This window comes from Hippocampus zosterae, chromosome 6, assembly GCF_025434085.1.
Source record: "Hippocampus zosterae strain Florida chromosome 6, ASM2543408v3, whole genome shotgun sequence".
Lineage (NCBI taxonomy): Eukaryota > Metazoa > Chordata > Actinopteri > Syngnathiformes > Syngnathidae > Hippocampus > Hippocampus zosterae.
Window position 1 is genome coordinate 8,115,520 of NC_067456.1, and position 20,796 is coordinate 8,136,315.

At 42.0% G+C, this 20,796-nt stretch overlaps 2 protein-coding genes across 5 annotated transcripts; both read right to left on the reverse strand.

Annotated features, from left to right (window-relative positions):
• Positions 1-4,779: 4,779 nt before the first annotated feature.
• Positions 4,780-9,924, reverse strand: prnpa (prion protein a). Of its 3 annotated transcripts, XR_007962799.1 has the most exons (3): positions 9,808-9,924; positions 9,621-9,731; positions 4,780-7,803 (listed from the first exon to the last, which is right to left on the reverse strand). XR_007962799.1 is itself a non-coding variant. In XM_052068568.1 (2 exons), the coding sequence occupies exon 2, from the start codon at positions 7,790-7,792 to the stop codon at positions 7,313-7,315; it is 480 nt and encodes a 159-aa protein (XP_051924528.1). In that variant the 5' UTR covers positions 7,793-7,803; positions 9,808-9,918; the 3' UTR covers positions 4,780-7,312. The 3 variants fall into 3 exon arrangements, 2 of the variants coding, with proteins under 2 accessions (XP_051924528.1, XP_051924527.1); XM_052068568.1 differs by lacking the exon at positions 9,621-9,731 and having other exon boundaries at positions 9,808-9,918; XM_052068567.1 differs by lacking the exon at positions 9,808-9,924 and having other exon boundaries at positions 9,621-9,801.
• Positions 9,925-10,624: 700 nt separating this feature from the next.
• Positions 10,625-20,589, reverse strand: rassf2a (Ras association domain family member 2a). Of its 2 annotated transcripts, none has more exons than XM_052068559.1 (10): positions 20,277-20,589; positions 16,260-16,333; positions 15,449-15,524; positions 15,208-15,359; positions 14,323-14,438; positions 14,094-14,236; positions 13,702-13,855; positions 13,037-13,158; positions 12,858-12,955; positions 10,625-12,004 (listed from the first exon to the last, which is right to left on the reverse strand). In XM_052068559.1, the coding sequence occupies exons 2-10, from the start codon at positions 16,310-16,312 to the stop codon at positions 11,935-11,937; spliced, it is 984 nt and encodes a 327-aa protein (XP_051924519.1). In that variant the 5' UTR covers positions 16,313-16,333; positions 20,277-20,589; the 3' UTR covers positions 10,625-11,934. The 2 variants fall into 2 exon arrangements, with proteins under 2 accessions (XP_051924519.1, XP_051924518.1); XM_052068558.1 differs by having other exon boundaries at positions 20,270-20,588.
• Between the last annotated feature and the right edge of the window lie 207 nt (positions 20,590-20,796).

Here is a 20,796-nt window from a genome sequence, read left to right on the forward strand (position 1 = left end):
GCAGCGTTTGGATTTAGTATGAATTGATAATTTGCCTACCCCATCTTTTTCAATTTCCAAACATTTTCGAAAACGAGATGGAGCTAAAGAGCTAATGGCGGCTCTTGAGCCACGTGTTGTCGACCTCCGGGTTAGGGTTAGTTTTAGGGTTAGGGATTAGGGGTTAGGATTAGGGTGTAGGGTAAGGGTTAGGGTTTAGGGTTAGAGTTAGGGGGTTTGGGTCACGGTTATGGTTAGAGGGTTAGGGTAAGGGTCAGGGTTAGGGGTTACCTGTTAGGGGTTAGGGGTTAGGGTTTAGTGTTAGGGGTTAAGGGTTAGGGTTAGGGTTAGGGTTAGGGTTAGGGTTAGGGTTAGGGTTAGGATTAGGGGTTAGGGGTTAGGGTTAATGGTTAGGAGTTAGGGGTTGGTATTAGGGATTAGGGATTAAGGATTAGGGTTAGGTGTTAGGGTTAGGAGTAGGTTTAGGGATTCAGGGTTACGGTTAGGTTAGGGGTTTGGGTTTCAAGACAGGGGTCTTGGCTTTGTGTTTCGAAGCCTTAACCTCAAACCCTCACCCATAATCCTAAACACCCCCAACCTAACCCTGAAACCCAAATCCCAAATGCTCACACTAACCCTCGTTTGAAACCCTAGTTTGAAACCCTAACCCTAGCTTGAAACACTACTTTGAAACCCTGGCCTAACTCTCACGCTAACCCTTAACCCCAAACCCTATTACATAGATTATCAAAATGGCAATATTTAGCGAGCGAGGTATAGCATAGCTGAAAAAGTTTATTAAATGCAAAGATAAATGTGAATTGGACCTAAAATGATTACATGAAAATATACGTTTTAATATTGCATGCATTTCGTGGTGAGCCATCAGAACATTGTATCAGAAATGCACTACCAAAATATGGTTGAATCTGGGCTCACTTTGGTAGCCAAGGTAAACAACACTAAAAGGCCATATAATCTCTGTTTAAAGTTGTCCCAATTGCTACCCAAACCGCTTCCTTAATGGTGGTGCATTTTTGGTGGATCTAAATTCATTATTGTCAAAACACTGGAAAGATGCATTGAATTAATCATAATTTCCATCTATGTATTTCAACGCTCGGGTTTCTTCCGCTTGCTACTCCTCACCACTAATTGTCATTGGCGTGGATCAACATGGATCGTCAAGTGATTTTGTAGGGAACAAGCACACCCTATCAAATGTCACTGCACAGAGATGCACACATGTGAGGACGTGCAGACACGCAGCGATTCCTGCTGCACCCGTGTATCGGAAAGCTACAAGCGCATCATAAACTGGTGCCACTCCAGAGTTCTTACACAAGCTCCAACAGGATTTTCCAGCAAAGCCAGAGTGACTCATGAACAAGAGGGCTTGGCTAAAAAGTGATCATGATCTGCTTGAGATAACATCAGAAACACGACACAAGGAATTAAAATCAACCACAGAATATTCTGCTGACAGGGGAATGTTATGCTCAGAATATTGTTTTTTATCTATCGTGGCTAGAAATCGTTTACACACCCTATCGGGTTTCAAAGTAGGGTTAGCGAGGGCTTCAAAGGAGAGTTGAGGTTTCAAAGTAGGGATTTAAACTAAGATTTGGGTTTCAAACTTGGTTTGGTTTTTACAGTCGGGCTTCAAAGTATAGTTTTAAAGTCTAATGTGGTTTTCAAAGTAGGACTTCAAATTAGGGTTGAAAGTAGGGTTTGTTGGAACAACATAGAAGGTGCCATGAAATTTTTGCTTGAAATAAATCCAGGCATCAATTTTCTCTTGAATGCCGGGTTTATTATTATTTCTCCCTTCCCTTCCTGACACGGACTGCTCAAGGCGACATACCGCATCAATAAATATTCCGTCAAGTATCATAAGGATATCATAAATCTCATAATATTCTTTGAATATATCACAAAAGCCCGCTTTAGTTTAATAAATATTGGATCACCCAGGCGACAGAAGACTTATTGCTTTGGAAAAAATCAACCCTTGAAGTTCATATCGCCTAGTTTAATTAGATAAGCAGAAGGCAACAGGAAGTTCACACTGAAATCTGGAAGAGGGAGATTAAACAAATTGTTAAAAAGATACTGTTACGGAAACCTCTGCTCAATTTCAGCCTGAGTGAATGGAGGATACCAGACTGTTTGGTGTTTTTCCCATTTTGAACTATTCATCTCATCCTATAGTGCGTTGAGCGCAGGAAGAAAACATTGCATTGATTTGCTCCGTTTCTTGGGTCCTAAGAACAATAATTGAAGGAATATAAATTACTATCTAAGATAACATTGACTGGTCTTCGTTCCTCAATGGACGAATTTACAAATACCATGGCAAATACATACACAAAACCAGCTATGGTCAATTAAAAAAAAAAAAAACGTGTTTATTGTATTACCTTAAAAATCTTATTAAATGGTTTAATGATACAAATATAGAGTATTTGTCTTCCCTGTTTTTGGCCTAATAAATATGATAAGATTACCTAAAGGCAATGGAAATCAATGTAATGCAGCTTACCTTAATGTAGCTTAATGTAATGTAGTGTGACATAGTGTACAAAGTAGCAAAATATACTGTATCTTAACATAGTGTAATGTAATGTAGCTTAAAACAGCGTAGTTTTAACATAATGTATCATAACGTCAGGTAGCACAAGCTAATGTAGCGTAAAGTACTGTCTCGCAAATGTAGCGTAATCTAATGTAGCATAACGTAATGTAGCATAACGTAAAGTAGCGCAGTGTACATATGTAGCATAACATCATGTAGTGTATTGTCATGTAGCCCAACGTTATGTAGCAGAATGTACTGTAGTGAAACTTAATTTTGTATTATGTAACGTAGCATAACATAATGTGGAGTAATAAAGTAACGCAAACAGGAGGTAGCATAATGCAATGTACTGCAAAGTAATATAGCATAACATGGTGTAGCATAACATGATGTAGCGCATTGTGATACGATGTGATGTGATTGAGTGTAATGTAACGTAGCATAAGGTAAGGTAGCGTAATGGGAGCTAGCGTCACAGAAGCAAGCATCACACAATGTCACAACACAAGGTAACGTAACATAAGGTGATGTCAACTGGAAGAATGTCATCCAAGACACAACAAAGTCCTGAAAATCCCAACAAACCAAAGAAACAAACAAACAAAAACCCATGACAGAAGGACAAAACAATGACCGGACCAAGATTGACAGAAACCAGGGAACAAAGTACAGCACAAGTAAACTGACAAGATAACAAGGACCAACTGGACAAGACAAAAAGGGTTGAGGTAGCTGATTGGATCATCATCAATACGCACCACCAGCACTGGAGCCCCACAGGGATGTGTCCTCTCGCCACTGCTCTTCTCTCTCTACACAAACGATTGCACCTCAACAGATCCAGCTGTCAAAATCATAAAGTTTGCAGACGACACCACGGTCATCAGTCTCATCAAAGACGGCGACGAGTCTGCGTACCGCCAACAAGTGGAGCAGCTGGAGCTCTGGTGCGGCCGACACAACCTCGGGCTGAACACGCTCAAGACTGTAGAGATGATCGTGGACTTCAGGAAACATTCTTCTCCTCAGTTGCCCCTCACACTATCCAACTGCCCTGTGTCAACCGTCGAGACCTTCAAGTTCCTGGGAATCACAGTCTCCCAGGACATGAAGTGGGAAGTCAACACCATCTCCATCCTGAAAAGGGCCCGGCAGCGGATGTACTTCCTGAGGCTGCTGAGGAAGCATGGCCTGCCACAGGAGGTGCTACGACAGTTCTACACGGCAGTCATCGAATCAATCCTGTGTTCTTCCATCACGGTTTGGTTTGGGGCCGCCACAAAAAATAACAAAATCCAACTTCAACGGACAGTTAGGACGGCAGAAAAAATCGTTGGCACCGCCCTACCCACTCTTGAGGACTTGCACACTGCAAGAATCAAGACAAGGGCACGGAAAATCCTCCTGGATCCCCCGCACCCTGCCCACCACCTTTTTCAGCCACTCCCCTCAGGCAGACGCTACAGATCCATGCGCACCAAATCCAGTAGACACTTAAACAGCTTCTTCCCTCTAGCCATTAACTCCTTAAACAGTCACTGACATAGTCACTCTTCTTGCACCACTAAATGGTACTACAAAACTACTGGTTACTCTAAAATGGTTCATTTAAGGTTCAATGATTTTGTTGTTTACGATGATACTAGTGCAGCGTGTTATACCGGAGACAAATTCCTTGTGTGTTCTACATACTTGGCCAATAAAGATGATTCTGATTCTGATTCTGAGACACAGGTGACCCGATGACAAGAACAGGTGAAAACAAAACCAAACAAGGAAGACCAAAGCACATGAGAAAACAAAACCAGAATCATGGCAGTCCACCTTGGTCTAGTCAACTAGATCGTGTTTCACTTTGAATGCAATACAGTATGATTATCTTACCAGAACATGATTGGACCACAACCGTGGACCTCTGGGACATGACCGTCGCTGTGTTTCTTTGCGTGTCCCACTGCGAGCCTTAACTTCCTCTTCATTTCCTCCTGTGCATCCATTGTGACCTAAAAACTCTCTAGCATGTTTGTTTTCAAACACTTTTTTTCCACCGTGTCTTCACTATTGAGGAACTGCATCATTGTTGTTCCACAGATTTCCGTCCGTGCTGATAAACATTCAGCAGCTTTTGGGAGACCTGGGTCAGGCTTTCAAGCAGGGGTCTCCAAAGTTCGATCTTGGCTCCATTTGTGATACAATTGCTTTTTTCTTTTTTTTTTTGAAACTTTTGAAACGTATTTTTAGACACTCATGTATTGAGCAAATAACTGTAAAAGTTTAAATATAGGCGTCAATGGTACGGTACACCAGCATGGCATTCAAGAATAGTAGATGTCACTTTAATAGAAGAAAATAAAAAGTGATACTAGAGTAACACGCGTGTTTATGTTTGACCCTGGAAAATTATTACTGACGATTTCCATTTTTCCTGAAAAATTCAAAATATTTTGGAACAAAAAGTTGTATTTTTTTAAGAAAGCCAGATAAAAAGTTTCGCAAACACAATGTAAATTATGTCATATAATAATAACAATAATAATAATAATAATAATAATAATAATAATGAAACTACAATTTACAAACTTGTGTATTTTGGGGATCATTTTATCACAATATAATTTATAAGTTGATTGGGGACTTTTTCAGAATCAGAAACAGAATCGCCTTAATTGTAATTGTATAGCATACAATGAGATTTTATATGGAATATTGGAAGAACTCAGAGGTGGACCCACGAGGGGATAATTTCTTTTTCCTTAAATGATGAAAAACTGAACTTGGTTTCAATGACTGAACAAAGTTCTTGGGTTGAACTCAGAAGATCTTCAGATAACGGCGCTTTGAATCCAAGTTCAAACATGTTGCAGATAAACACGTCTCAAGTTTTAGCATCCACTGTGGCCTATCTGCTCCTCTGTAGTTCCAAGTATTTCCTCAGTGTTTAACCCATCTCGTCATCCGGCAGATATCTTGTTTGGTTTGCTGGAAAAGTAATCATGAAAGACTTGTTGGAACTCCCTTTCCTGAAACTATATCATTGATTTTTCATTTTTATAAACACAACGCATGTCACCCAGGAGTTTTATGCCTGTGGCATCTCCACTTCTGAAAGGCAGCAGCTATCTATGGTCACCATTTTTCTTGTCTCACAATCTGTCCTAATACTTAAATTTTGCTGATGAGGGACATACAAACATGCCACAGCATGAAAACGGGCTTTAAGAGTTCATTGTATTTATTTATTTATCTATCTTTTTTTTTTTGATGAAGCAGTTAATTAAAACTGTTCACAATGTTTGAAAAATGAATGAAATATGAACGTTTGCGTTGAACAGTCGAGATCACCCATAGGCGTGGATGTGATTATTATCTTGGTGACCAGGGTGAAGCTCTTCCACTAAGTCACTTCACCCATGAATCTAAGAAGGAAAAGTGCTAGAGGAAATGTATGGATGAATCCACTTCAAAGGGGTTCTAAATTAATCAACCAGTAGCGCGAGTGAAGGTGTAAGAAAGAATCATTTTACAAGGCAACCAAAAAAATGAGCAAATATGTGGCTCCCTCTGCTGGTAACAAAGACCACTGCATTCTTTAAACCCCCGAACGATAATTACCGGTAGTCATAGAAATGCTCTTGAACAGAGTGGTAATGCCTTTTAGAGTGTCGAGCTTTTCTACGAGTGACTTGACAGCAAAGTCATGAACAACACAGCCTCGGCATATCAAATTTGGTCCTGAGCCTACATTTTGGACTCCTTCGGCTTTGAGGAAAAAACAATACAACCACAATCAGCATTTACCATGATTGTCTTCACATTTCACACGTTCACGTTCACTTTTACACACATCATTAGTCATTTATTGTAATTTGGCTTTAACTGCGTAACTATATACAAGATTAAAGCACATTTGTCATTAGCATTGGCTGAACAAAAGCTGAAAGTCATAAACACATTTCAGTCCTCCAATCCTGAGATCTACTGAGGGTTCATTCCATAACATCTAATTCAATTACTGCATTTACAGTCAGCGGATATTTCATTACGTACACCATGTGCAAATAAGATTGACTGAGATTGATCGGAACTCTTCTGACAGTGAACAAAATGGTTGTCAAAGCAGGATTACTTGTTGTGGTGCCTTCAGGTTGTGCATGTTTACCTGGTGTCGATACACAGTCGATGCTGTTGCTGTCTTAAACAAGCACTTCCTACTACGTTTACAATTTTAAGTGTATTAGAACCTTTTTCGTCCAAACAATCTATCCAGGTTATTTGGTGTCGTTTCTCATTGCTGGGCTTCTTCGATGACATCAACACTATTTCTTCGATGACATCAGCACTATTCCGTTTCCCGATTGGTTGCTTAAAGCAAAACACTTGCCTATAGTCATCTGCACACAAGAATATAAACTGCTCAAAATAAATAGAAAATGACTCAGAACCACTCATGTGTATGAGACACAGTTGTGTGCGGTTATATTGATGGGTTGTACAATTTTAAATTAATAATAATAATAATACAAAAGTTGTAGCTTCTTACAAATATTATATTGTGTAGTAAATCAAAGCTAGTTAAGGTTGCAAGTAATATTTAGTCTCCTTCTGTAACATCCACCATTGTGAACAGGCTGCTGGTACAGACTAGTTCCTGGGTCAACTTCTTGTCCTCAAGGGTGGTTTCAGTGCAGATGAGGCCCAATAAAAGTTCCAAGGGTCGTGTCGTAGGTGCGTCTTTGTGCTACCCTCAGCCTGGTTTCACATGACGAGCAGCAGAGAGAGCAGAGAACCGATCACAACAATGATGCTGTTGTAGATGGGCCCGCTGGATGCTCCGGTGTAGTACTCCAAATCTCCAGAGCCCTCTGGCTCATACGCAGGCCTGGCTCCGTAGCCACCGCCGTAGCGTGGGTAGCCATAACCTCCTCCATAGCCCCCATACCCTCCGTAGCCCCCATACCCTCCGTAGCCTCCGCCATACCCGTACCCGGGGCGACTCAGGGCGGAGCCCAGCATGGCTCCTCCGATGGCCCCCGCCGCCGCAGCCCCGGCAACTTTACCGGCACTGGGGCCATTGCTCCTGGGAGGGGCCGGTCTGTAGGCTGGCCTCCTGCCACCCCAGCCCCCCCTTCCCCCCCTGAAGCCTCCGCCACGCCGGGCATCCGTGCTGGGGGTTAGTGTGGCTAAGAGCAGCACACACATTGTCACTGTCAGGGGCATTTTTTGTAGACTGGACATGATTGGTTGACCTGTCACAACACATTGAAAACAAAAAACAAAATCAAATACCAATACATATGCTAATATTATACATACATATACAAAATACAGTATACTACTACTCATACAGTATGGAGAGTAAGCCACACTCCATGCATAATTGCCTTACTGACCACTTGATAAAGTTGATTGTTTTGCATTGAAATCATTTTATTCATGAGCAAAAACTCACCTGAAGTCAATCGATGGACTATTTTTTTTAAGTTAACACAAACTTCTTTTTAAATATTAACATGGGAGTCTTGTGGATGGTGATCAATGAGACTGAACCAAAAAATAAACTTTTATTATATGTAAAGTAGTATAATAAACACTCAAGTGATTCTCAAAGTGCAGTCATCTGAGTCACTGTAGTGGCAGGCGAAAGAATCACTTTGCAAGTACAGTTCAGGTGTCCATGAACATTTAGACGTCCTCTGCTACTGTATTTCAGTCTTGGTCATGATAGAAATTTTGGGTGTCTATCTAACTATCTATCTATACTTACCGTAACAACCAATAAACAGATTACGGTACTCACAATACAAGAGAAGTTAATTTTATTCTCAAACTAAAATAGACACATAAGATCTTCTGAAGAGGGCTTTGTTATTTTTACCCCACTGATTATTGAAGAGCTCCTAATAATCCGTCTAAATGGAGACACACTTTTTACACAAGCTTTCATAATCCCCTGTTCCACTAATTGTTTTTTTTATACTCTGTGCTATAATACATAAAGATATATCAAAAAGTGGACAGTAAGTGTTCAATCTGAAATGATGCCCAGATTGCTTGTAATAGTGCCTCAATCAACCTATAATGAACATTCTAGGAATGTACATAATTACTGCTGAAGTGAATGACATTATTTGTTCTATTATCGAGACGTACACGTCGACTACACCCCTACACCCCTACACCCCTGCCCGGCGCCTCAGGTCTGTGGACCAGTCTTTGCTAGACGTACCAAGAACTAAACTGAGGCTCAGAGGGGATCGAGCCTTTTCTGTTGCTGGTCCATCTCTCTGGAATGACCTCCCACTGAACATTCAGCAAGCCTCCTCGCTGCCCATCTTTAAAGCCCTCCTCAAAACTCACTTGTATTCTTTGGCGTTTGACTCAGCATGACTTAGATTTGCTATTGGTTTTACTGCTTGGTGCTTTCTACCGCCTTATTACTTATTACTTATTACTGATTCGTCTTACTGTTTATTGTATATGTTAAATCGCTCCATGTACAGCACTTTGTATGCAGCGATGGCTGTTTGAAAGTGCCTTATAAATACTGTTGACTTGACTTGACTTGACTATTTTAAACCGGCTATAATCCAATTACAGTGTCGGTCATTCACAAACAAGGTGGGAACTTTTCAACACAAACAAATGTGACGTCATCCGTTCAGTGGCGCACAACCAAATGAAATCATTTACGCATAAAATAATTAAATAGATCTCATGCGTATGAACTTCGTTGTTCCTCAAGCGCTACATTTCTGTTTTTGGTCATTTGGAAAGATTCAGAGCGGCCCGGTGGCCGACTGGTTAGCACGTCGGCCTTACGGTGCGAGGTGCAGGGTTCGATTGCGGCTCTGGGCTTCCTATGCGGATGTTCTCCCTGTCCCTATGTGGGTTTTCTCCGGGTACTCTGGTTTCTGACAACCAGTTCAGTGTACCTCGCCTACTGCCTGTAGACAGCCGAGATAGGCTACAGCACGCCCACCACCCTCGTAAAGATAAAGTGGCTCAGACAATGGATGGATTGATGGATGGAAAGATTATTATATTATAAACTATTTACACTCACCGGACACTTAATTAGGTACCCATGCAATGAGGTGCTTAACAAGAGCAGCTGCTATTTTGTCTTCTTTTGTAAAGGTACTGTAGATTGTTGCGTTCAAGTCCCGTAGTGCACCTAAAGAAGGACCGAAGTAAATTGGTTTTTCCACTATATTCAAATTGAATGTCGTAGATCAAAAAGGTGCTCTCACCTGGTTGCCGTTCTAGGAAAAAAGAAAAAAGAAAAAAAACAAAAGTACGTTTCCGTCCTCCAGAAGCTGAAAACCACCAAGTGTGTGCATGCGTGTTGCAGTGAGTGATGAGTGTTTCAGGGTCGGCAACTTACCCTTCAGACGGTCACATCGAGGGGATCATCAGCCCGCCTGTCATTGGCTGGCTGAGTGGTAATCTGTTGCGCTACTGACAGTAAGACTTAAACACCTCCTGGTCTAATTTTGAAGGAATGCGCTTAATAGTCCAATGAAGCAGCGAAACATCTTGTTACGGGCTCGACTAATAGGATATTATGTGTTTGAGTAATGTTAGACTGGGGTTGGGAAAAGTCTGGCCATGTCATTCCCGTTATCGCCCTCACCTAGCATGACATCATCAAGAGTCCCGTGATATTATTATTAGAATTGGCCAAAGTGTAATTATATACTGTATATATATTTTTTTACCTTATGAATGAACCAGCTGTTTGTTTAAAAATCAAACGTGACCCTTCAACAGATATGTTTATCCACCACCGTAATGAACACTGCTGAGAACTTGTTACATAACCATACCAAAGTGAGTTTTTTACAAATCAAGCCATTGCCTCGTTTTTAATGACCACTTTGGCCTACTGCGCTAGTGTAATTTAATGTTGGAAGTGGTGCAAGGAGATGGCACTTTGTGTAAAAAAAAAAAATCCCTATCAATGTGCGACAGAAATTGGAAGGACGATGGATGACATCTGGTGCCTATTGGAGCCACTATATCAGCAAATAAGTATCACAATGTTTTAATCATACACATTAGCCTGTCTTCTCTAAAATCTCTTTTTAAATTACAATCATTATACAACACCCCCCGGCCCTACATTTTCACATCAGCATGAGTTGTTCCCATGTGAAGGATTAAAATATTTCACAGCTCTGCCTAAGAAGTCATACAAAAAAAAAAAAACAACGCAATCAAAACAAGTCTGAAACAAAGCATGCATGTTCTCAGAATGACATACAGACATTTGCATGGACTCTGTAAGTACGCCACAATACACTACGGGTCAAAAAGAAAACTACAAAATCACTGAAACACATCCTACAGCGACACAAGAGAGTGCAGTAGACACCTTGCAGCGGCTTTAACGGTGTCAGCAGTGGGCAAATATTTCTGGAGTAACAGACACGTGGGACGCAACACGATGGCTGGCGTCTTTGTGTGCGCCGCTCTACACTCTTCGCTGACCTACTTCCACTTAGGCTCTGCGTGTGCATATAAGCCGTGTGGATCACACACACATTATCAACTGAAAACAGTTACAACAGAGACAAGCAGACACAAGCGGTCTTGTGTTGTGCACCATGCAGGCTTAAAATAACAGCCCTCAAAAGTCTTTTGCTGTGCTTTGAACATGTCGACATGACATTCGTATCCGTACGTGGGATGTGATGAATGACGTGTCCTGTTCGGAGTACCTATAAGTGGAGAGTATACCAATCTGCCACCGGCAGTAGCGAAAAAAAAATATGCCCCAAGTGCATTGCGGGTACAGAAGGAGGCTTTTGGCATTTGTGCTCATCGTTTGATTTGTACGTTGAGGATATATGATCAAAGTTCTTCGTTTGTGCTTGGTGAGTTTTGAGCAGGCACTTGACGAAAAGCATGACATGATGCTTGTGCTTTAAATGGATTTTTAACAAGAGATAGCGCGGGTGGCGCCATAGCCCAGTGGTTAACGTGTCCGGGTCGCATTTGAGAGGTCAGGCAGGTTCATTCGGTGACGTTCATTTCGGACTTTCAATGGAGAGTGAATGGTTGTTTGTTGACATGTGAGCTGTGATTGGCTGGCGCCCAGTCCCGGGTGTACCTTACCTCTGACCCAAAGTCAGCTGGAATCGTCTGCAGCTCACATGCGACCCGAATGAGGACAATGCGCTATGGAAAATGGATGGCCACCCAATCGGTTTGTCAGCTTCCCCGAGTCACTCTGTGTTGTATCATGCCGGCACACAATGTAACCTGCTGTCTGCGCCACCCAGAGCAGACACATCAAGATGGCGTCCTAGCCTCGTGTCTTGTGTGTTTGAAGCTTGTAGTCGTCGGACACTTTTGCGGCTGGTGGTTGCTGGTGCTCACATGCATGCGGGGCTTTCTGGCAGACAGCCGAGCTGCTTCTCTATGATGCAGCGTAGGACGTTGTACCTGCGGAATGTTAGCATTTATGAATCAAATATGTCTTCAAGGGGACATTTTCGGGAACATTTCATTTTGAATGACTTGTATGCTGATAGGTGCGTCTGTGGTGCGCCTGCCCACTCATCAAGTCTGTATTTAACCCAAATAAATCTTGTGTTATCTGAACATGGGTCTGTGAGCGGGCCAATCTGCACCTGCAAGATATTACTTCACAGTGTGGCTAATTTACATAATATATGCCCTAAACTGAGTTTCTGACCCCATGACATGATCAGCTTGGCAAAGATGCAGAGCTACTTGCACAACTAGTGTGACGACCCTGCTCTCATGTCAAAGCCACAAGGTAAGTAGAGCTGCCTTGAACTTTGTGGGATGGAAATATTAGCTAACAAGACATTACCTTAGTTGTCAGGTACTTGACTGCTTAATGAGGTTATCGACAGTGTGGAGTTTGTGATGAGTCCATACACAGCCACATACAAACAGTGCAGTAGTTTATGAAGCACTGCCTCCACATATAAAAAGCAATTTGATTTCCTTTGTGACTGCCCATTTTTCCCCCAACACACACTGCAATTGGAAGACGCTTCATAGTTGTACAGGTCAGGCTCTACTTGCTCCAGTTGTCATAGTAACAACAGTCAGACTGTCCATTGGCCGAGCAGTGTATAGGGAAGATATATAGTCACTCATTTGAATGAACCCCCCCTCAAAAATAGGCTAAGAAAGTGGGTATACACTGAAAACTCTTACCGGATTCTCAACCCTCTGGATATTTTGACAAAAGCATGTGTATCTTTTTTTTTTAAAATTGTGACAGAAAATGGAAAATATCACCTTTAATGTTGTGTGAATGTACCTTCTCCTCAGCTTCTGCACCTCTCTGTCTTCCTCCTCTTTCAGCTTGGTGATGAAGCTCTGCAGCACGGGCATCTCAAACTTGATATACTGCGCCACCTGATGGAGTGGAGAAGGAAAAGTGCACATGAGCGAGCAGCAAAGAAGCCAGGCTCAGTTGGGTGTTTGTGTGATATTTACATCATATGTGACTTCTTCTCCCAGGTCCTCCTCCATGAGGAAAAGTTTGCACACCTGCTCACACGGACCTTGCATCACTCTCAAAACCAGAGGGAAGTCACTGCGCTTCAGCTTCGCTCGCTCTGAAAACACAGACGCACGGACGCACACACACATTTTTTAAAATTATGCATTTTGAGCCTCTCATTACCAGGGATGGGCACATTTTAAAAAAATAAAAATGACGAAAGGGGTATGTAAGTGCATTATTATACTGTAGTTGAGCAGTTTTAAGATGTAATAACAGTGATCACCACTAGACGGCAGACCCCACTTACAAGCACATCCAACCCTAAAATTGTATTTGCACACCAGAGAAGAGAGAGCACATTCTGGCTGCCATTAGGTCAAGAAAATGTGTATATGCACCGAATTAAAAGCAAACCTATCTGCCAAGTTTGCTCTGAGATGCTGTTAGCCATGAAAGATTTTTAACCTAAGTCACCAATATAACATTCATCTCAAAAGGACAGCACCCCATCCTTTCCTCCTCTTTCACATTAGCACTCAGAGTCAGTTGAGACAAGTGCTACAGAAAATTGATGAACGGACTAGGATTGTAAATGTTATAATATGTGAAAGTGTTATAAAAAATAAAATTTGGATAAGACAAAGCTGTTACTCACCCCCACTGGCATGGACGAGGTAGAGTGCAAAGTCATCCGGACTGTTTTCAATTTTAAACTTGTTGAGGAGAACTCTGAGCACCTGAGGTGTCGTCATGCAGCTGTTGATGCGAACGTTGGTCACTGAGCCGAAAGCAGGCGTGAACACGGCTGTCTGAGAGACGCAAATATCAAAACGTGAATTGAATTGTTCTTTCAAGTTTAATCATTTTAAATGTGCCAGTTTTCTCTCCACTTCACTCAAACACGTGCTCAAATTTTATCTTGCATCACAGAGTAAAAAATAACAATGTGTCAACTTGTACCTCAGAAAATAAGGTACCTGTACTACTGTTTTTAATAGCCTGTGTTTAAGTGATTCGCTCCTCGTATTTACAGTGCAAGTGCATCACCTTGTGGTTGTAAAAGTGTCCGTTGATGGAGAAGCGATGGCGTCGGATCTTCCTCTGGTCGCTGGGGGAGCGGCGGTGGACTCGCCTTAGAATTCCGGCATCACTCTTGGTCCTAAGCAGCTGAGCTGAGGTCTCACTGTCCTCTGTCAGGTCAACGGGAGAGACACCATCACTTAAATGAGTTGTTGCTTCATCAACCCGACTGTGCACTGCTGGTGGGGACATTCACCTTCGGCGTGCTCCTCCATCACACCGTTGTCTTCCGAGTTGTTGTCAGGCGATGTCACCACCACAGTGGGCGGAGTCACATGTGGCGTTTGTTGACTGTCTGCGCTGTTCGGGGAGCTGGAAGGAAGTAATGGATTCAGAGTTTGCTCGTATTTTTAATTTGTGTACGTATTAGATGCAGTCGACACTAACTGACCACAACAATTGGTACATCCATGACATGTAATACCACAACCATCCTTCCGTCAGTTTTCTAGAGCACTGCTCCCTCATTAGGGTCATAGGTGACCCATAGACCATCCGGGGTGACTTTATTTTATTTTTTTATCCAAAAAATATTTGGTAAACTGACTGATAACCATACAATGTAAGCAATTTGACAAGCATTGTACAAGCCTTTGTTTTCTTTATTATTTTATGGCCAATTATTTTTAAAATGGGAATCAATTAATATTCATACATTATTTAAAATAGGAATCAATTTATTATTAAAAAACATTACATATACTCCTCAATCATTTTGTTAAACAAATGGTCAATGATTATTGAATTACTTTAAAAAATACAATCCAAAATGTAAATAATTCTCATTTTATTTTCAAATAAACTATTTTACATACACATTTACCAATGTTTTATTTCCTGTATAAAATAATTGGTGAGTTACTATATCAAATGAGATTTTATTACATTTTTTTTAATTGTTCAAATTAATGGTTTTACAAATTTTACACACACACACACACACACACACACACACACACGCATTTCCCATCTCATAAGAACATACAGGTGCACAGAATATGAAGGGATTTTTGCCGCCGGTGACCTTCAACATGTGAACATTTCCGGTCATTGTGGCGTAACCTGATCAGCGTGCACTCACCCTTGACTGTCCAGAATGCAACCCGAGTGCCAGGATGTAGAGGATGGAGGAGGTCGGATGCGCTCGTGGTCGTCCTGCATCTGAAGCCTGATTGGACGGCGCAGGCCCCAAAAGATGTTCAACAGGCCCTCCACAATCAGCTCTCCCTCTTCCTGTTAGTGAGATCAATGAACGACATGCCACCGGATCGAAGCACTGTCCGTGTGTGCGAAATGGCAGAGAATGTGACACACATAAATACCTCTCTGTGTCTGAGCTGTAGATTCTGTCCTTCATAGTAGAGGTTGTATGTTTTCAGATGCGAGAGGATGGTTGCCCTGGAGACAAGAGGTGATCACATCTCAGCACTACTCTAGAGCACGGGTGTCAAACCCAAGGCCCGGGGGTCAGATCTGACCCGCCACATCATTATATGTGGGCCACGAAAGGAAATCAAACATGTCAACTTCCATGATGCTTGTTAAGATTTCTACCAAAATTTAAAATTCTCATATGAAATAAATAAGAGACATATTGTCAGCATTTTCTTGGAACCAAACCCCTCATTACATTAACAAACAATAGTTGAATAAACCATTATTATTGACTGTTCTTATTTGGTTTCATTCATAATGGCCCTCAAAGGGAAACTGTGTCATTAAAATGTGGCCCACAACAAAAATGAGTTTGACACCCCTGCTCTAGAGCATCTTTGGCTGGATTTACACGGCATAGTTCAAGTGAAACAATTATGACGTGTCACACTCAAGTGGCACAGTTGGGCTAGCCATCAGGTATAAACATAGTATGTGGAATTGGACCTTTTAAGATTGGAAACCTCTCAAGAGCGGATACATATCCGAGTAAACACACAAATACAGTCGAACACATTAAGGTTGTTACAGATGCAGCTGTTGCGAAAGCGCCACATAAATAAAGGTTTATTGTAAATCCAAGCTTGACATTGAAATGCAGTAAAACCACAGGTTTTGAGAATATCGATAAACCGGGAGTAACTGACACCACCCCAAAATGTTCCGAATGGCCAAATACCGTGAAAGTGAGTTGCTTACTTGCTGATGAACTTGTTCTCGCCGACCTGAACCCCATTGTGAATGCCATCCATGGTCACACTGCATGAGAGGAGCTGATGGGAGAAACAAAACATGTGCTTGATCATTATCGCCAGTCTCATGACTCCTCATGACCAGCAGAGGAAGAGCACAAAAGGAGCCAAAACACAAGATTGATTGTACGGCAACTATTTTCTCCAGGAGACATATAAACAACTCGGGCCTCCACTGCATACTCGAACACACGCTCTTAAACAAACACATAGTTGGACGTCACTATAATCCTCCTCTGACTTGATGTGTTTTCTGTATGCGCATGGAAAAAGAAGCTTCTGTTTGGGTGAACAGGTGCAGGGGACACATGTGCAACTTGTTAAGCCATTTTTTTCTTTCAGCTGCTCCAACAAAACCGCACGCCATTTGAAGATTTACAAGCTCAAAAATACTGAAATATGACTGAAACATGAGATTTTTCCAGATCTGTGCGTTCATACACACAGTTCAACGTTGCAACTTAAAACACATTTAGACATAAACAAAGTCAATTCAACCCAAGTGGAAAGCTGGCAGTAGTTTCAAAGAGTTTTTTTTTTCACCGCATGGGTCAAAACGGGAATCGACCGAGCAGCTGTCATGATGTGCAGAGGATGAATCCTCCACATGGTTTTGAAACACTTCCTCTCTTAATCACAAAGCACAGGGCTTTCACTTCATTCACCAGTCGACTGTGAGATTGGGAAAGAGCGGGAACTAATCCCACGTCAGTAATGTGAACACCACCAACAAGAGAAAAACAAGTGATGTGTTTACCAGTAACATGCAGAACACAGAGCTTCTTTTTTTGTTGAGTTTACCAGTAATATGTGAAACATTCTGTATGATTTGCTTAGAAATGAATGTACATGGTCTCACAGTGTCAAACCAGGAGTACTGGAATTTGCCGCAAGAAAACAATTTAAACAAAAATGCCAAACTTTGTCTTCAATTTCATCCGTGGGTCTTTTTGACATTTTCCATCCATTCTGTCATGATAAGAATTGAAATTGGTAACATCGGTGTGTTATTTCTTTCCTTCTTTTTTATTTTGGGGGGAGGGCAGGGTCAATTTTTGGACCCCAAAAATAAGCTACAGTTCATAACAATAAACATGATTTGCAAAGAATTGGAAGGGGAGCATTAAGCTAGCGGAGGTTATGTCGTTTTTTTTTTTTTTAGGTCTTTGTTTTACGTTTAGTTTGACAGTAACCATCAGCTGAGACTGGCAATAAACGCCCGCTAACATACGCTTGTCGTGAAGTGAGTTCAGTCACCCGCAATCATACAGTTTTAGTCTTCAGAGTTTGTACTCACAAATCAAAGCAAAAGGAAAAAAAAAGGTTGATCAATGGCTCGTATCTTGTAATTAGTAAACCAGGTCACTTTGATCTCGAGGCACCATTGAATTGCCAAAGTAGACACTCAAAAATGCAACAGAGCAGGCATGATAATTTCATAGGGAGTGTGTTAATATTAAAAAACCGTGAACAGTGTTGTCATGAAGGTCTTTTCAATGTGTGCGTGTGCGTGTGCGTGTGCGTGTGTGTGTGTGTGTGTGTGTATGTGTGTGCAAGTCTGGTCTCATGAGAGCAAACGCAAACAGAAAAGAGGCAAGCGGGGGTGTATAGAGGAAATACTCCCCTTCCGCTGTATCACTTCCTCCTTTGCTCGCCCAGTCGCTCAGGAAACTGCCACACAGCGAAGACTTCCTCAATCCAATGCCAACGCAGATGAATTAGCACCCACACCCACAGATCATCCCCATGCACAAACAGAGGGCCCCCCATTTTAACACTGACGCACCATCGCTACGCAATCTGAGCCTGTCAATCAGCTCTCTGAATTGAATTAAATATTAAAACGCAATAAGCCACGCGTTAATATTTCAACGGCGTTCTGTCACACCTCGACGGGTGGCGTCAAGCTACAAAATGGAGATGATTTTTGTTATTTTGACTTCAAAATGGCGCCGCGAGAGTGGCTGCCTTTCCAGCAGCTCCTATATTTTGTTGTTCTACTTCTTACTTTCATAACTTTGCTGCTGTGAATTGGGAATTTCTCCATTGTGAGACTAATAAAGGTTTTTCTTATCTTATCTTATCTTATGATTACTCTTGGGGCATCCATTGTTGTGGGCTCATTACAGCCTGGCTGATGTCACAATCAAGGATTCCGTGGTTCAATCGAATTTGATGTTCACAACAGGATTTGCCGTCATAAACAGTGAACAGGTTAAACATTTGCGATCGTTTGCCCTTCGGTGAGACATGAGAGGGGTTCGAATGGTCATCTCAGTAGACTGAATTCCCTCGTGGCTCATTACGGCATCAGCCAGTCGAAAGCTTCCGTCTCCTCCCTACTTTTCGCCATTGCCCATTTCTCCTTTGCGGGTGCATGTCTACATTCTACAAACAGTTTAGATTCACATTTTTTCCCAGTCTGCGTCTCCCATCTAAACTCTCTCCTTTTGTGTGTGGTTGTAAAAGAGCGCAAATCATTCTGCATGTAATTAAAAGTCATGACCACGACTTCCTGGCTTACAAATACCCATCACCCTGCTCTCTTAATGACAAACACACACGCCTGTCTTTTTTTAAAACTGCTATGGGTTTCTTTTAATGAGATGAATAGCGTTTAATACCCTCCTCCTGACCCCTGTAACCCTCCGAAACTCTGCAGATCGCTTCTATTGTCAATAGTGTCATAGCAACCCCAGAAACATTGAACCAAAAATATAGTTCCTCCTGGTTCCCATTAGACGTGGCAGGGGCCATTTAAAGCTTGGCAGGCATGAGTGAAAGAGAGATTAGGTTGTGTAAAAAGATGCTACCACAGCAGCACAAATGTACTTCCGACTCAGGACAACCACCATGTTGTTTAATTTATACATCCCGCATACAATTGAACCATAGTGCCTCTCATGTCTTCCGAATGAGTCCATAAAAATTATTAAATGAAGAGTTGAAGGCATGTATTTTTACACACACAATAATCTCAGGCACACCACAAAACAAAAATGTCACAAAAACTAAGGAACAAGTAAATTTTGTACCATGTGTCATCTACTGGAAGTGTACAGCTCAGGTCCAGACGCCCACACCCGCTCGCTAATGTTACACACTATTCCAGCGAGTCTATCCTCTTGAAGGCAAGTATCTTAACACACAGATATGGCAACACAATCAGTATATTTTATTAGTATTGTTTTAATAATTTAAATGTTTTTAAAGCCCATTTTAGCTGACTTCAGGGAAGTGGTAGGCTGGACTGACTGCCTGCCTGCCTGCCTGCCAACTGTCCAGCCCAAATTGATAGATGATGGATCGATGGTGTGGGACAAGTAAAAGCGAGGCTGCAACCAAAACCGGTGCAGAAACTAAGTCTGAGCAGTACAAAAAAAGCGATCAAAATCTGTACCATTTATGCCGTTTATGGTCCTGAGGCACTGAAGCCTATCAAAGCTGATTTAAGGCGAAAGGTGGCTGACACCCTGGATTGGTCGTGAGTGAAATGAAAAAAATCAGACAACCGTTCACACTTGCACTACACACCGTCATTGACGGCGAATTGAAAACAGACGTCCAAACCACTATACCATGTTCATCTAATAAACGAGTCAAAAGCAAGCAAATCTCTCACATAGCAATGTGTGTAACGGTCATATTTTTAAGGTAAACGTCAGAGTATTTGTTTTTAAAACTTAACATCTGAGTAATTGTAACCTTATGGCTTATTATTACGTTGTCAGTCACAGGCTCGGCGCATTCCCACTTTGATGCATCTCCGAGCTTTAGACGAAGCCCACACTTGAAGATGATTGTACTGAGCTAGCATCCCTTGAACGAGATGTTCCACATGATAATTTTAAACAAACAAAAAACACGAAATGGTGACTGTTTTCGGTTAAAAGCGTTTACAAATTTGAAACAAACACACACAATGCCGCAGTCCATTCAATGTTCATATTAAAGAACTGCTTACCCTAATTACGTTGTCGGCGACGTCAACGGTTTGTGTTCCGTTTCTCTCCCGTGGTCGTGTTGCTGGGAGTCGCCGGTTGAATTTACGGTAGTCGGCTCTCGGTTCGTCGGCCCACGGTCGCCGTTGCTCGGTCTGCCCGCGTCGTGGGGCTCAGACTCAGACACGGTCAGAGAGAATACATCTGTCGTGGCGGGCGGCTGGGCTCGCTCGCGCCTCCAGGGCAGCCAATCACGGCGCGGGGCCCCCCAACGAGTCTATTGTGCACGAGACTCGCTCACACTTGAATAAAATGAAAGCCTCTGAACAATGGACCAGACCAGCAGCCAAATAGTGAGCGTCCCCTTGTTCTTCGGAAAGAGCACGTGGTTCCTTGAGGTGGGAGTACAGTATAAAAAGTATCAAAGAAAACATGCAACGTGGCAGTTTGGCTTTTTATTAGCTTAGCTTTCATATATTTTAATAAAACAGATGAGATACAGTGGTGGGGCAACACTGACCTACATCTACAACCTACATTTGA